This window comes from Lottia gigantea, assembly GCF_000327385.1.
Source record: "Lottia gigantea unplaced genomic scaffold LOTGIsca_26, whole genome shotgun sequence".
NCBI classification, from domain to species: domain Eukaryota; kingdom Metazoa; phylum Mollusca; class Gastropoda; family Lottiidae; genus Lottia; species Lottia gigantea.
Window position 1 is genome coordinate 1,054,613 of NW_008708797.1, and position 15,320 is coordinate 1,069,932.

Here is a 15,320-nt window from a genome sequence, read left to right on the forward strand (position 1 = left end):
CTACTCTTCTGCACCTTGTGCGCTAATGAAGATGGGTATTCATGAAGTGAAAAAAAAGCTTTATATTGTATATCTTAGAACACATCACATCAAAATGACTTAGTGAAATTTTGTCAGTAAATTGAATACTAAGTTTATTTGGATGGCGAAGTAAGTTATAATCTTGGAATGACTCTTATTAGCAGTTCTTGAAGAACATAAGTTATAAAATGATTGTCCAACACCACACAGTGTGCAATGAGGGAACTGTTGATGATCTCTAACAGCCTGTAGCACACAGGGTCTCAGTTTACTGTCCTATCTGAACAACTAAGAACTTTTTACATGCAATCTTTCTGACCTGCAACACCCTAAGAGGTAAAAATTCAAAGTATCATCTACAGTGGAGCCTCGTTTATCGGCACATTCCCGTTCTCGTTCCCTATAAAAGCATGAGATTTAACGAAAATCCGAATAGCTGAAACATGCCATCCATAACTAGTGTTAAGTGTCACGTACGCACCATGTGATAGACGTGTGTGTACTTTATAGGGCCAATACGTTGTGAAAAACCCCGATTGTTTATAATTTTTCATTTTATTTCACTATCATAGTATAGTAATAACAATATCATTCCTCATTACCAATGCTGGGATATAAAACAAAAAATCTTTAGAATCTAGTGCTGATTCATATTGTGATAATTGTAGTGAGTTGCAGGTGTGATACGCCCAAACCCTAATCAGCATTGATCTAAAATAACAAATACAGTAATCTTTCTATTTTTCCCTAAATTGACGCAAGTAAATCTTGGATTCTTGATTCTTTATTTATAAAACATTATAAAATCTATTTCATGCAATAACAATGAAGAATTTAACACTAATTAACTGACCCACTTCCGTCAAACTATTACAAACTATATATCTACATGACACGAGAAATAACAAAATGTAAATCATAAAATAGTTAATTACTTCAATTATTAATGATAAAATGTGAATGGATAATTCTGATTAACCTATGTATTGTTATATTTATACAAGTCTAAATAATGAGTTTTCTACATAATGATACAAACAATTCTAAATCATGTGAATTTCTTAAAATGGATTATGAAAATGTAACAAAATATACATACCAGATCATGAAAATGTTACATAATCATGAAAACATAAAATAAGAAAATCATAAGTTCATGAGAAAATTACAAAAATAACAAAAATATTTATTTAAGGATTGAATGTAGATTTTTTTTGCGTTCATTGGTTGATGATCGCAGAATTTTCAAGTGTTAATTCGAATGAATGGCGAAACATGTAAGATTTAACACGTGAAAATATTGGCGTTCATCGACAAATGAATGCAAAAAAATCTATATTCAATCCTTATATTTACATTCGGTAGTGTTCGTACTTGAAGGATAAAGTTATTTCCATAACATAGTTAAACCTATCATTATTGTCATTTGTACAAACGAATGGAAAAACATTAGAAAGTTCATCTGTAAGAGAAACAAATAACTTTGACATTCATCACAAACTCGGAAATCGAGATTTGTTCCATCACCTTGTCTATTTTTAGTTGAAAGTTTTAGTGTATTTATACGCCGCATCCCACGTTGTCATAGGAGATGACATCATTACGACATCATTAGGTCATCGGAGATCACTACATGACAATAAAATGTAAATATTAGAATTTAATATATATAAATAAACAAAATATTCACCCATAGAATTATCAAGAATGATTAAATTTCATTTTAAGTCAGGTTCACAATAGGACTGGTCAAAAAATATTCTTAAAAAACATCAAAGCATATATTACAAATAAAACTTATTTTTTAAATTTTGGTTCCAGTCTAAAATTGTCAGGAGATATTCCATGTTTTAAATTTATATGCTCACTAAGGCGAAATCTTTGACTACATTGTTTTTCACAAAATGGACATTGAAAATAGATATTAAGATGAAATGCTTTAATGTGTTTAGCTACATTACTGCGACTGGAAAAATGTTTCCCACAAAAAGTACACATTGGACGTTCCACATCATCCTAAAATATAAAGAAATTATTAAAAAAATACATAAAAAAACTTTAAATTTACACATATTTACCATGACATCTATTTAAAACAGTAGATAATATGTTTGCATATCAATCATACAATAGGACCAAACTCATACGCATGTATTGTTCTTACATGGAAATAACACACACGAACATAGTTCATAGCCATCTTAAATCTCTGCCTCGATTGAAATATTTCAACTCAGCCTTCAAATCACAAATAAAGGTTTAGAAAATGAAGGCTTTGTTGAAATATTTGACTTATTATGTCGAATAGTGATTCAACAATCAGACTTTACATTTAAAGAAATCCAAGTGTTGTGTCTATTGTAACAGGACATGCTTATCAATCAGGACTACATTAGCAATTAAACATTATCAATTTGTTTTATCAAGTTTGCTCAACTGGGCAGTATGAGATGCCTTGATATGATCGCGAAGTGAGTCTTTATATGCAAATGTTTTGTTACAAAATGGACAGGTTTGACGAATATTTAAATGTTGTCCTTTAATATGACGATTTAGATGACCAGTTTGTTTAAATTTCTTTCCACACCAACGACAAACTCGACCTTGGATCTCCTTAAATAAAAAACAATATAATTTTTCATCAATAATTCAGATTAGTAGTTTCAATTAAGGAAGTATATAAAATAGCATATTGGGACCATGAAAATACAAATGGGACCATGAATGTAAAATTTCGAACTATTTATAATATTACCCTTTTTAATATAAATATCGAACCATTCATAAACCTCTATTTTTATATTGTGGCACATCAGAAATAAGCTGATGAATATTGATAATGCACTATCAAAATATGAGTAGTAGCATGGCTTAGAATATAACACAATGAATATACATATGATTTTAAGAATATAGTTTAAGAATTTAGAAGTTGTACTGTAAATGTATATGTTTCATGTGATACTTCAATGATTCTTTATAAGCAAATGCTTTTCCACACAGATTACAACATGGACGTATATTCATATGTTTACTCTTAATATGTCGATTGAGATGACGCTTGTGTTTAAATATCTTTTCACACCAATAACAAGCTTGTCCCTCTGATCCCTTAAATATAAAATGAAAAATCCATTATATGTTTGACAAGATTTTAAAGAAACCTAATATCATCGCTAATAATCTTTTTTTTTAAAAAAAAAAAAAAAAAAAAAAAGATGTAAATACACTTTTTTGCTTTGCTAGTAGTTGAACCTTGATCAATATGTTCAGAATACTCACCAAGGAAAAGTGTGCTTAAGAAAAATGCAATTTTTCTGATATCATAGCATCATTTTTCAAAAATACATTCATAAGTTTAATTTTTAAGTCATTAGAAAACAGCTCTTTTGATTGGTGCGAAAAAATAACTTCTTAAATGAACACAAACTTCTAGTAACACAAATGTATAAATCATTTTCCTATAATTACAGAGAGATTGTATTAAGTATTGAAGTCAATTCCTACTTTGTGTTACTTTTAAGTTTTCATTATCAAAGTCATCAAACATTACAATATCAATTACTAATATAAAATCCCAAAATAACTCAATGATACACTCCTGTTTCACAAAGTAACACTCCCTATTCTTGACTAACTCCAAGTATTTTATGTTTACGTCGAATATGATCTCTTAAATGGTATTTTTGACTACATAGTTTTCCACAAATAGGACAAGTGTGGACTTTATTTAAATGTATGCTATTGATGTGCCTCTTTAAACTTGATACATAATCAAACCATTTTTCACAATGTGGACATTGAACTTTATCCTCATTATTACTGGTACCTCGTTTAAACTCAACCTACAACAAATAAATAAAATCTACTTAAATTAGGTTTTTTCAGTATTATCACAATTTATTATCATTATTTGAGGTAAGGACACCACAAATCATCACCAGCCAATTTTTCAAATATTCTCCAGTCCCAGCAATACAATTTTGATGTTTTTTATTATAAAATTCAAATTATGTATAATGTGTTTATTTATTATAATATAGAATGAATTTATATTAAAATAATCAAATAAATAATAATTCAATGTTAAAATTACTTTTATGAATATTTTATTGGTATTTTTATTATTATTATTATTATTATTATTATTATTATATTATTATGATAATGTATGGTACAAGTTAACATGATGTGTATGTTGCATATATAGTGCTGTTTTTTATTATTAGGAAACTTGCCACAATTACACATTATAGACAGTAAAAATATTAGGAATTTTTCACAAAAAGTTTCACAGTAAGTAGTTATGCCTACAGATGGTCCACCATATTGTAATTGATCACTAATGGTCAAAGCTACTTGTTATATTAATGTCATGAGAAGATATTGGAACTGGCCTCACACGATGAACACTCCACATATGATTGAACATATTGGCTTTTCTTGTGAACTCTCTATTGCAAATTTGACAAGAAACTCTGTAATTAAAATGAAGTTGTTCAATATGTTTCTTGAGATTTCCCTTCAAAGTAAAACTCTTGCCACAGACTTGACATTGATATCTTCTTGATGGTTTATCCTAGAAAATATTAAAAATATAACAACCTTTAATTCTTAAATCTTTAATTATAAAACATTGCTATCATTGAACTAAATGATAGATAGAATCAAATCAATGACAAGATAATTTCTGTCAAAGATACATATTCAGAGCATGTATATACATAATATAGATAAAATTATTCATTTTCATCTTTGAAATATGATATTATAACAGACTTGTGTCATTCATTTCCTAACAATGTATTTTGAATGAAATAAATGTTGAATTTGATTGAACCTTTATAATGAAACTAATACTAATATACACAAAGTGTGTTTGTATTTTGGGTAAATGCAGTGAAAACACTACTCTCCAAATAGCATAGTTATAGTGAAGATGAAAAAATACAAAAGTAAATTCCAAGAGATTGAACTACAATCACACATGATAAATGTAATTGTCTATATTTACATGAAAATAACACAATTATGGAAAAAAAGTAGAATAAATGTGATAATGTCACAAGCATTTTAATAATAATCATTAGATATAAGTACACTTTTCACAATAACCATTTGATAGTACAGTTCACAATAACCATTTGATAGTACAGTTCACATGATAGTACATGATTCACACTAATCCTTGATAGTACATGATTCACACTAATCCTTGATCTTAGATGTTTTACAATAATCCTTGATAGTACATGATTTACACTAATCCTTGATCTTACATGTTTGACAATAATCCTAGACAGAACATGTTTTACAATAATCCTAGACAGAACATAAGTCTTCAGATGGGTAAATAAATTGATTTTTTTTATTGACTTCAGTTTGTAGATATATACATACAAAATTCAAAATACGATGAATATAAAAAGTTTGGTCTAATCTGATATAATCTAATCTGGTCTAATCTAATGTGTCAGAAAGTGAGTGCAAAATCTTCAGTTCTGAAGTGCTGCTATCATTCAATATTTCACTGCAGAAGAGTGACAAATTGTCAACATACTTTATGCAAATTTCCCTCTAGATCCTAACAAGATGTTATATTGTTTGTTATTAGGTCCACTAAGTTGCCTTAAAACTGGCCACAAAATAAATTATTAACTTTTTATAAGAATGAATGATTAAATTAAGAATTGACAAATGATATGAGTATCATCTAAGAAACACAAATGTTGCAAATGTTTAAAACATTTTATGCACATTAGCCATGTGTGTTTTCATATTACCACGCTGAGTAAAATTTTTACCACAAACAGGGCAGATAACTCTTTCATTCAAATGTTGTTGAACTATGTGTTTCTTCAAATTTCCTTTTAATGTATAGTTTTTACCACATATAGAACAATGGATTAATTTACCCTACAAAAGATAGAATTGCAAGAATAATTTTCTGTTAAAAAAATAACATATGCACAGCAAGCGGTCGAATGAAAACACCCTTATTTCAAATTTGATAACATTAATAATCATACATCTTAATTGTAATTCTTAACATTTTTATCCCAAGAGTATTTTACATTTTACTATGCGCCTTAAAAGGTTGTTATTTCAAATAGGTCAAATAATTGTTGTTAGTCTTTAACTTTCAAACACTTCAATCATTTGTTTTATCCATAGGATTGCTGGATTATCTTTCGAAAACATCAAACTATTTCCAGTTGTCACCCATTAAATACTCACAAATTACTTGATCTCTCCTTTTTAAACAAGTCAAGATATTGTTAATAGTTATCTTTTGAACAAGTCTAAATATTGCCAGTTGTAATCAATTAAATATGTCAAAATATCATCAGTTGTTGTTATCATTGAAATATGTGAAAATATTGTCAGTTGTTACCATTTAAATTTTAAGTAAAAATATTGTTGTAAGATAAAAATAAATCAAAAATTGTCGAGTCAAATCATTGTCAGGTGTTATCATTTAAATATAAGTCAATATATTGTCAATAGTTATATTTTGATCATGTCTAAATATTATCACCTTTTGTATTTAGGAAATGTCAAAATATTGCCATCTTTTAATTAAATAAGTCCAGAACATGTATTGCTACATGTTCTTAATCCTCATATTGAATAAATGTACACCCTTGATGTGAGTTTTTAATGAACTTTTTTGAGTAAACCTTTTCCCACATTGCGGACAATCAAATCTGACATTTAGATGCTTCCCTTCCATATGCTGTTTCCAATTTCCTTTATGAGAAAACCACTTATCACAAATAGAACAATAGTGAGGTGTCCGATAGATAGGATTCTGGAAAATAAAATAGTAACAATTTAGAATCTTTGAAAATATAGAAAGTTTAAAGGTAATATTTCCCGAAACTTCTATTAGTCTAGTGTAAAATTTGGTTGAATAAATCAACACAATGATATAGTCAGTAATCAAGATCAATATTCAGTTATCAAATTTACAATCAGTTATCATATAAACAACTTAGATATCAAATTTATAACTCAGTTATCAAATTTATAATTCAGTAATCAAATTTATAATTAAGTTATCATATTTACAACTCAGTTAACAAATTAATAATTCAGTAATCAAATTTATAATTCAGTAATCAAATGTATAACTCAGTTAACAAATTTATAACTCAGTTAAAAAATTTATAATTCAGTTATCAAATTTATAACTCAATTATCAAATTTATAACTCAGTTAACCAATTTACAATTCAGTTATCAAATTTATAACTCAGTTAACAAATTTATAATTCAGTTATTAAGGATATTTCCAAGTTACCAATGTTGTTAGAAACTACTAGTTACTCAATTGTTATCAGCAATAATCAGTTATGAAAGTCAATACATATATGTTTTTAAAGTTATCAAAACCTAAGTGTGATTATCACATCGCAGTTAAGAAAAAATGATTTTGTCAAGGTAATGTTATAAAATAGTTTACGCATTGTAAAAATGTTGTCAAAGTTAGTCAAGGAATGAGATATTATCATTAACTCAAATTTTTTAACATAAGTTTTATTGTATCTTGTTGTTACACATTATTTTTCAAATTATCACGTTGTTTCATGTACTCAGCTGGATTTGTTAAGCCATGAAGTTGTTGAAGATGATGTCGCACTGCCTGACGCTTAGTAAAACTTTTACCACATATTGGACATGAAATCCTCTGATTAAAATGTTTAGTCTTTAAATGTTGTATCATATTCCCTCTATGTGAAAATATTTTATGACAAACTGGACAGATCTGTTGATCATAATATCCCTACAAAGACAAAAAATAAGAATATTATCATTTACGCTTAATTCATTAATAATTTATTTTTCTTTTGAAGTAATTGCTATAAAATACTATTCAACTCTAAAATAAACCTACTAACAAAATCCTATTAATCTTAGAAACTTTGAAAACCTGGGAAATTGAAGATCATTATTGATATGACTGTATACTGGAATTTTTATGTTTGTATCATTTTGAAGTATTATATGTTATAATGTGTCTGTGAATGGATGGATTAAAGGGACAGATGCACCCTTTTTGGACCAATCATACCTTCGTCCCAGAAATGGAAATTTTCTTTAGCTAGGCCTATTAGTAAGTGTTCACAGCTCACCTTCAAAATTTGAGCCTTCGTCTTTTCTTGAGACATTGTCACATATAAAAAAAGACATCAAAAGAAATAGAAAGATTCCTATTTTGAGATATTTTTAAGGAATTATGCCATTTGAAAACATTTCTAGTACTACTGAAGACTATTTACTTATACCCCCCAAAGTGGTGTATCTGTCCCTTTCATGATTTTCAAATAGAGTTGTCAGTTTTTTCAGCTACTACTTAGACCCATGGATACTTAGTAGATGAGTTTTAACACGATTTTTCTGAGTAAAAAATTTTCCACAAATAGGACAGACAAACTTTTCTTTAAAATGTATAGTTCGTATGTGCTGCTTCAAATTTCCTTTATGAGAAAACCATTTATTACAAAGTGAACAATAATTCTCAGAACTTCCCTAAAAAAGATAAAAATAAACACACATTAATATTTTAATTTTTGCTGCCTTATTCACACATATTGGAAAAACTAATAGATAATGAGTATCATTGAAAATACAAAGAAATTAATGATCTATTAGACGGCCAACTGATGAATTCTCTTGAGATGAACTTTTAAACAAATCTTCTGAGAAAACTGTTTTCCACACAAATGACAATCAAAGGTTCTATTAAAATGTTTATTACGAATATGTTGGTTTAAATTACTGCGACGTGAATAACCTTTGCCACAAATTGTACAACTAACATTTACTGACATTATCCCCTAAAATAAAAAACAAAATCTTGTTAAGTTTCATGAATTATTAAATTAAATTTATTAGATAACCAAAAAACTCATCGTAAATATTGTATACTTTAAGTCTTGTTTAATTTAAAATGTATCTAGATAATCCTACATATACCTAACACCTATCTAACAGTGCATTCAATACTTTCAACTTCAAAATGGGCCTGTGTCATACTTTGTATGGGAAAACTTTAAAGTAATCCATTTTATTGTCAATGATGAAGTCTCATTGCAATAAATCTATATTCTATTCTATCTAGCATCTAGACAATTGCAGATTCAGCAGAGTGTAAAATAGTTCTGCTGTTACTGATTGTGACCCTGATAGATGTAACACAAATGAAATGTCTCCATCCACTTTTGGAAAGATGAAAACAAGTCTGATCTGCTGGATCACTTGATAAGTTTTTTCTTTCTCACAACTCATATTAGTTTCACAAAATAGTTTCTTGTATTCATTTCAAATAGGTAATATACTTGAGGTTGAAATGAAATTTCTGAATGTGTGTTTTTAAAGAGCTTCGCTGGGTGAACTTACTACCACATATAGAACAATCATATCGAACATTTAAATGCTTTCCTTTCACATGTGCCTTCATATTTGCCTTTTTAGAGAATAATTTTCCACACACTGGACATTGAACATCCAATATATCACCCTATAAAATAAAGCAGAATACTATATTTCAGTTTGTCATTTAACAAACCACTAACAATGGTTTTAAGACTGATTAAAATGAAGTGTTTGTATGTGAACTTTTAATGAACCACGCTGAGTGAACTTTCGTCCACAAATGGGGCAATCATGTTTTATTTTCCAATGTCTTGCTTTTAAATGTGCCTTCATATTTCCTTTATGTGAAAACACTTTTCCACACTCTGGACATTGATCATTCAAGCCATCTTCCTATAATATAAAGAAGAATTTCCAGTCAATGTAATTGTAGTTCAGCACATTATTATTACACTATATATAAGAAATAGGTAGTGTGATATGTCAAACAGTACATATTGTATATCTCAGTTTATAGTATTATTATTATAAAGAATGATTGGACTATTTTCAAATAATATGAGAAATGTGCAAAAATGTTGTAAAGTTCAATCCCAAAATTAGCACCCATTTTTGGCCACAATACAACACATCATACATGGACAATATTAGCTAAGAGTAATCCATGTTTCATCATCATTACATTGTGTAACTTTAATGTCTCAAAATTACAATAGCTTTCCCTGCACTGAAAACCCATGGTCTTTTTTTTTTAATTTTTCAATACAACCATTCAACAACTTTTTTTTAGCTGTTGATCTGATTTCCATGTATGATTATATGGATGATCTAATGTAGCTGTACAAGTTATTATTTTGATTCAGTGTTTTTAATCAAGTATCACATACAAGTTTAATGATTTATATAGACACTGATTATTTAGTTAAGTTGTACAAGTAATTTCAATTAAGTCAAATATTAGTACTAAGAAACAGTCCTACAACCAAAACACCATATATTTAGGTTATTCAGTAAAATTATGATTTGATACAGGTAAGAGATATGTCATCATTAAGTGTGGTGGAGTTAGTTGATTTACATTTGATGTACTCTATATAGATGTTTCCTCATAGAACCATTCTGTGTAAATGTTTGATGACAAACAGGACATGTAAATTTCACATTAAAATGTTTCCCTTGCATATGCTTCTTAAGGTTGCCTTTACTAGTTAATCTTTGCTGACAAATATAACACACAAAATTAGGTCTTGATGATTTATTCTACAAAATAAAATGAAACATTTTTAGATCTAGATACTGTATGCATTCCATAGGATTTATCCCAAAACAAAGTAAAACATATTTTATCTGTCATTTCAAATGTTAACAAAATGAAATTTTAAATCATTTCCTAGGTATGTCATTTGACCCATAAAATCATGAGGTTTGATAACTTCACATTTCTCTGATGGAAGGAGTAAATGCACCTGATTCTGACCAACATTTTGGACTGAATGTTCTAATTTGTGATTAATTGATACAAGTACCCGTGTCTTTTTATACAAACAATGTACAGAAATACAGTAACTTCTTAGTTTTGATATCAATCAAATGTCTGTAAACGACTCACTGATAAAGTTAACAGGAAATTAAGAGGATGTGCCACAAAAGGAAGTTTAGAGATTTTCCAAAATAAACATTTTACTAGAAAATGATTTTGAATGCGTTTCAGCCGAAACCAAAAATTACATAATCATTTTTCTAAAATTCCACCTACAGCCAACAAAACACCTTGTACACTACAGGTACTAAACTAAAACATCATGTATGATTCTATTTATCATATCATTCATGATACAATATTATATTATAGTGCCAGTTTGTGAATTGTTCGCATATGAAGTTTTAAAGAACTTTTCTGTGTAAATGTCCGAGAACAGAATGTACATGAAAAGCGAAGATTAAAATGTTTTCCTTCCATATGTTGTCTTAAATTTCCTTTTGAAGAAAAAACCTTGTAACAAACAGGACATGGTATTTTCTTTTCTCTGGTATTCATGTCAACAATGGCATCCTACAATATACAGAGAACAGAAATTAACAACAATTATACTGTCTGTATATATATATATATATGAAATTGCACGTAAGTGTTAACATGAGCATCCATGGAATTTGACAATTTTGGCAAACATTCAAGGCAATAAGAATTGTTTGTGAACAAGTTTATTCAATGCCAGAATTGATCTTTACTGCTGTATTTTAGTATTTATAGTTATTTATTATCAATATCACTCAATAGAATTCTTAGAAGTCATACTCACATATTACATTATATTTGATTTCTGATTTGTTTTTCTTACAATGAATTTTGTAAATGTTAATGTGAAACATGTAAAAGTACTTATTTATATAAGAGCAGACATAGTTAAAATTTATCTAATCATTGATATTACAATTACATTATTTCAACTATGGAAGTTTGTGCTGATCTCTGATGTGTATTTTAAGATATCCCTTTTGTAAAAAACTTTTGCCACAAATAGGACAATGACTTCGAATTTTCATGTGTTGTCCTTTAATATGTTTAGTTAAGTTACTCTTATAGTTAAACTGTTTTCCACAAAATTCACATTCTAGTTTCGCCATACTCCCGGAAAAATTACTCCACTACAAAATAAGAAAAAATAAATTAGCTAACAGAATTCTTGTTCCTTCATATTCTATATAATATATAATTCATTACTAGTAAAATTAGAGTTGAGAAGAATATTTTTGTATGATTCAAAACTAAACATGTGCACTTTATTTTGAGGTAGGTAGTTTCTAATGTATAGAATATAAGTCTGACTTATAAAGTTTTAATTACTTTATTCTATCCAAATATAAAAGGGATTGCCCATGATGTAGAAGATGTTAACAATAATTTTGTCTTTAACAGACTATGTGATAAATTTGGTCTTAATTTGATTGAATTAAATTTTGATGTTATAGCTGTACTAGTTATAGCAACTTTTAGGTGTCCCTTTCCAGGCATCTGTAATCTTAACATTTTGCAAAATTTTAAAAAGTCTCAAGATAAGGAAGAACAACCATGAAAAATATAATATTTATTATAACCAAACAGACATTTCTGCAAGTGTTACTTTACAGATATATTTACAGTAACAGAGATAACACAATTACAGAATTCTAGACATTTTACATAAATTGAGAAAAATGCAGAGAATAAATGCCAATACAGATTGAAAATTAAAACTTTTTCAAAAGGTTTGACTTGACCGTAATAAAAAAACAAAAATATTCAATCAAAATGCATCGATTCAACTAGATACATCGAAGACCCACTACCAGCATTGTCTCAAAATAAATTTTAAGATATAGCAAATTCTGGCAGTGAGCCCTCGATATGATGGTCCATATCATTGGTCAAAATCTAAAATCAGTGCCTTTAGGATGGACCTGCTTCATATGATGGATAAGACTTGCTTGATAAGCAAACATTTTAAAACATATTGAACATTGAGATTTAACATTTAAATGTTTGCCTACTACATGTTTCTTTAGATTGCCTTTTAAAGTAAAACCTTTGCCACAAAATTCACATTCAAATGTACCAGTTTTAATAATCTACAAATAAAACAGTAAACATATTATTTATATGGACTACATTGTGTGATGAAATGATATAAAACTTTACATAAGTTAAATACATACTGAAACACATTTAGGATTTCATTTAATTGGAATGCATCACGCATCTCAATGTTTTTGGCTACACTGTATTACTAGTAGCCTACCCTGATTAAGTTTAATCTCATATAACAACAACAGTATCAATTAGTTTTCAACTGTGAAACTTTCAATCCAACAATATAGATATCTTAATAAACATCAATGGATTTCCGTGCAAAACTTAATAGACATTAGAAATTCTAACTAGGTTAATTATTATGGTAGTACAAAATGACATAGTTATAAATTATGCAGTATAATATCTTCACGATGTCAAGCGTTTCTTTCTTATACCTTGACTGATATGGCCACTATTCTTGTATCGTGGAAAGCAGTGATTTGATTGGATTGGATTGTACAGCCACAAATACAGCTTATCAGAATCCTCAACAAAGGCTGTAAACATTATGGCTTTGTGATCACAGATTTTCTATCGAAACCTCTGCATCAAATCGCTGCATTTACAGACGAATTACTAATAGCTTGACATTGTGAAGATGTCTTAGAGGGTAAATTACTTTTTTTTTTTAATGAAGTGATATTATTGTGTGGTTTTTTTTCTTCATTTTATCATCTTATATGAACTCGTTTGATGTGTTTTTTAACATATTCCTCTGTGAATCTTTTATTACAATATGGACAGTTAACCCTGATATTAAGATGTTGGGTTTTGATATGCTTTAATCTATTACCATTTTCACGAAAACATTTCCCACAATATCTACAATAATAACCTTCTATAGAAGATACCTAAAATATATAACATTGAAAATAAAGTTTATTTTATAACCAACTTTTTCAACTGATTCTTGAGAAATATTCTTAGCTTTTAATACCCTGATTACTTTTTAAAATTATTATTGTATGCGTAAGTGTAGTTATCAATATTAACATAATTATGAAAATATTTGTTATTATTTTGTCTTCTGTTTGCATAATTAAAAACTTGGATAACATTTTCATAAATATTCTTTTGCATGGACTCTTTTAATGTGTTTTTTAACATATTCTTCAGTAAAAAGTTGTCCACAAAACTGACATTTAACTCTTATATTCAGATGTTGTGTTTTGATATGTTTTTTCCAGTTACTTTTGACTCTGAAACATTTCTCACAAAACGTACAAGAATAGACTTCACCAATCTACAATATATAACAAACACAACTTTCAATATAATTAGATACAAATATAAACCAAGTAGATTATTACATAACAATGAAACTGTGATATATTACAGGCTGGTGTGTTTAGAAAGTCAATATAGATTTACAGATTTTATTACATGTCTATGTAGGGACGTGAGCCTTTGCGAAACTTTGGGTACAAATAGAAGGCAGACTGGCCTGACAAGGGAAAACTTTCAAGGTTGAGTTTAAAATGTGGCAGGTATGTTGAAGTGCATAGTGGCAAGCCTCCCATGGAGCGCCTTTCGGGGTTCTCCCCTAGGACACATATTTAGGACAAAAATATATAAAAATCATATTTTATTATACTTGTTAAATTTGAAGAATACAATTTGGGTTCAAATCATTTTTTTTAGGGGCCCTAATGCCTCTCATCTCCCACCCCTCTACCGCCATTGTATTTAATGGTAAATGTAATGAAGCATTTTCATAATTTCTACAATTTCACTCTCACATTTATTAATGAATTGAATAAGAATTAACCTTATTTCTAGAAAAGGTTTAAACAGAAATAGACAAGAAACTCTGAATTACTGAAATTTATATATTTTATGTATTGTTTGCATATGTTTGATTAAATTTGACTGAAAATTAAATGATTTGTTACAAACTGGACAAAATAATTTCAAATCTAAATGTTTGCCTGCAATATGCTTCTTAAGATTTCCTTTTAGACTGAAGCCCTTTCCACAGGCATAACACTCAAATGCTTGCTTACTTCTAAAATACACCTAAAATAGAAGAAATAAAGATTTGAGTAGGGGATTTTAAATTTAGATCAAGTAAAATCTCATTTGAAACATATTCTTCAATCCAAAATTACACATGCATTTCAGTAAATTGTATCTGTTAATGTGATTTCCTAGTTTGCACCTGTTTATGTGATTTTATAACCATTTTTGTAATCTTGTAGAATATATCCTATTTACGTGAATACCTACTTTATATCCTGATTATGTGATAGTTTGCATCTTTGTGTTTATGTTTATATCCTGTTAATATGAAATCCTAGTTTTTACCTCTT

The 15,320-nt window shown here is 28.3% G+C and overlaps 2 protein-coding genes across 2 annotated transcripts in view; both read right to left on the reverse strand.

The window, feature by feature from the left end:
- The window catches only part of LOTGIDRAFT_117551 (hypothetical protein), a gene marked incomplete at both ends in the record, with an annotated part of 37,088 nt that extends 30,271 nt beyond the window's left edge, over positions 1-6,817 (reverse strand). Inside the window, 4 exons of the mRNA XM_009055967.1 lie at positions 2,459-2,618; positions 3,030-3,132; positions 4,424-4,600; positions 6,662-6,817. Coding sequence (XP_009054215.1) covers positions 2,459-2,618; positions 3,030-3,132; positions 4,424-4,600; positions 6,662-6,817 — 596 coding nt within the window. The remainder of the gene's footprint in view (positions 1-2,458; positions 2,619-3,029; positions 3,133-4,423; positions 4,601-6,661) is intronic.
- Positions 6,818-12,806: 5,989 nt separating this feature from the next.
- Positions 12,807-15,003, reverse strand: LOTGIDRAFT_117397 (hypothetical protein; the record flags this gene model as incomplete). Its single annotated transcript, XM_009055968.1, has 4 exons — positions 12,807-13,007; positions 13,698-13,862; positions 14,096-14,201; positions 14,882-15,003. Coding segments are annotated over 4 exons (594 nt in total), but the record flags the coding sequence as incomplete, so codon positions are not given.
- Positions 15,004-15,320: the final 317 nt, after the last annotated feature.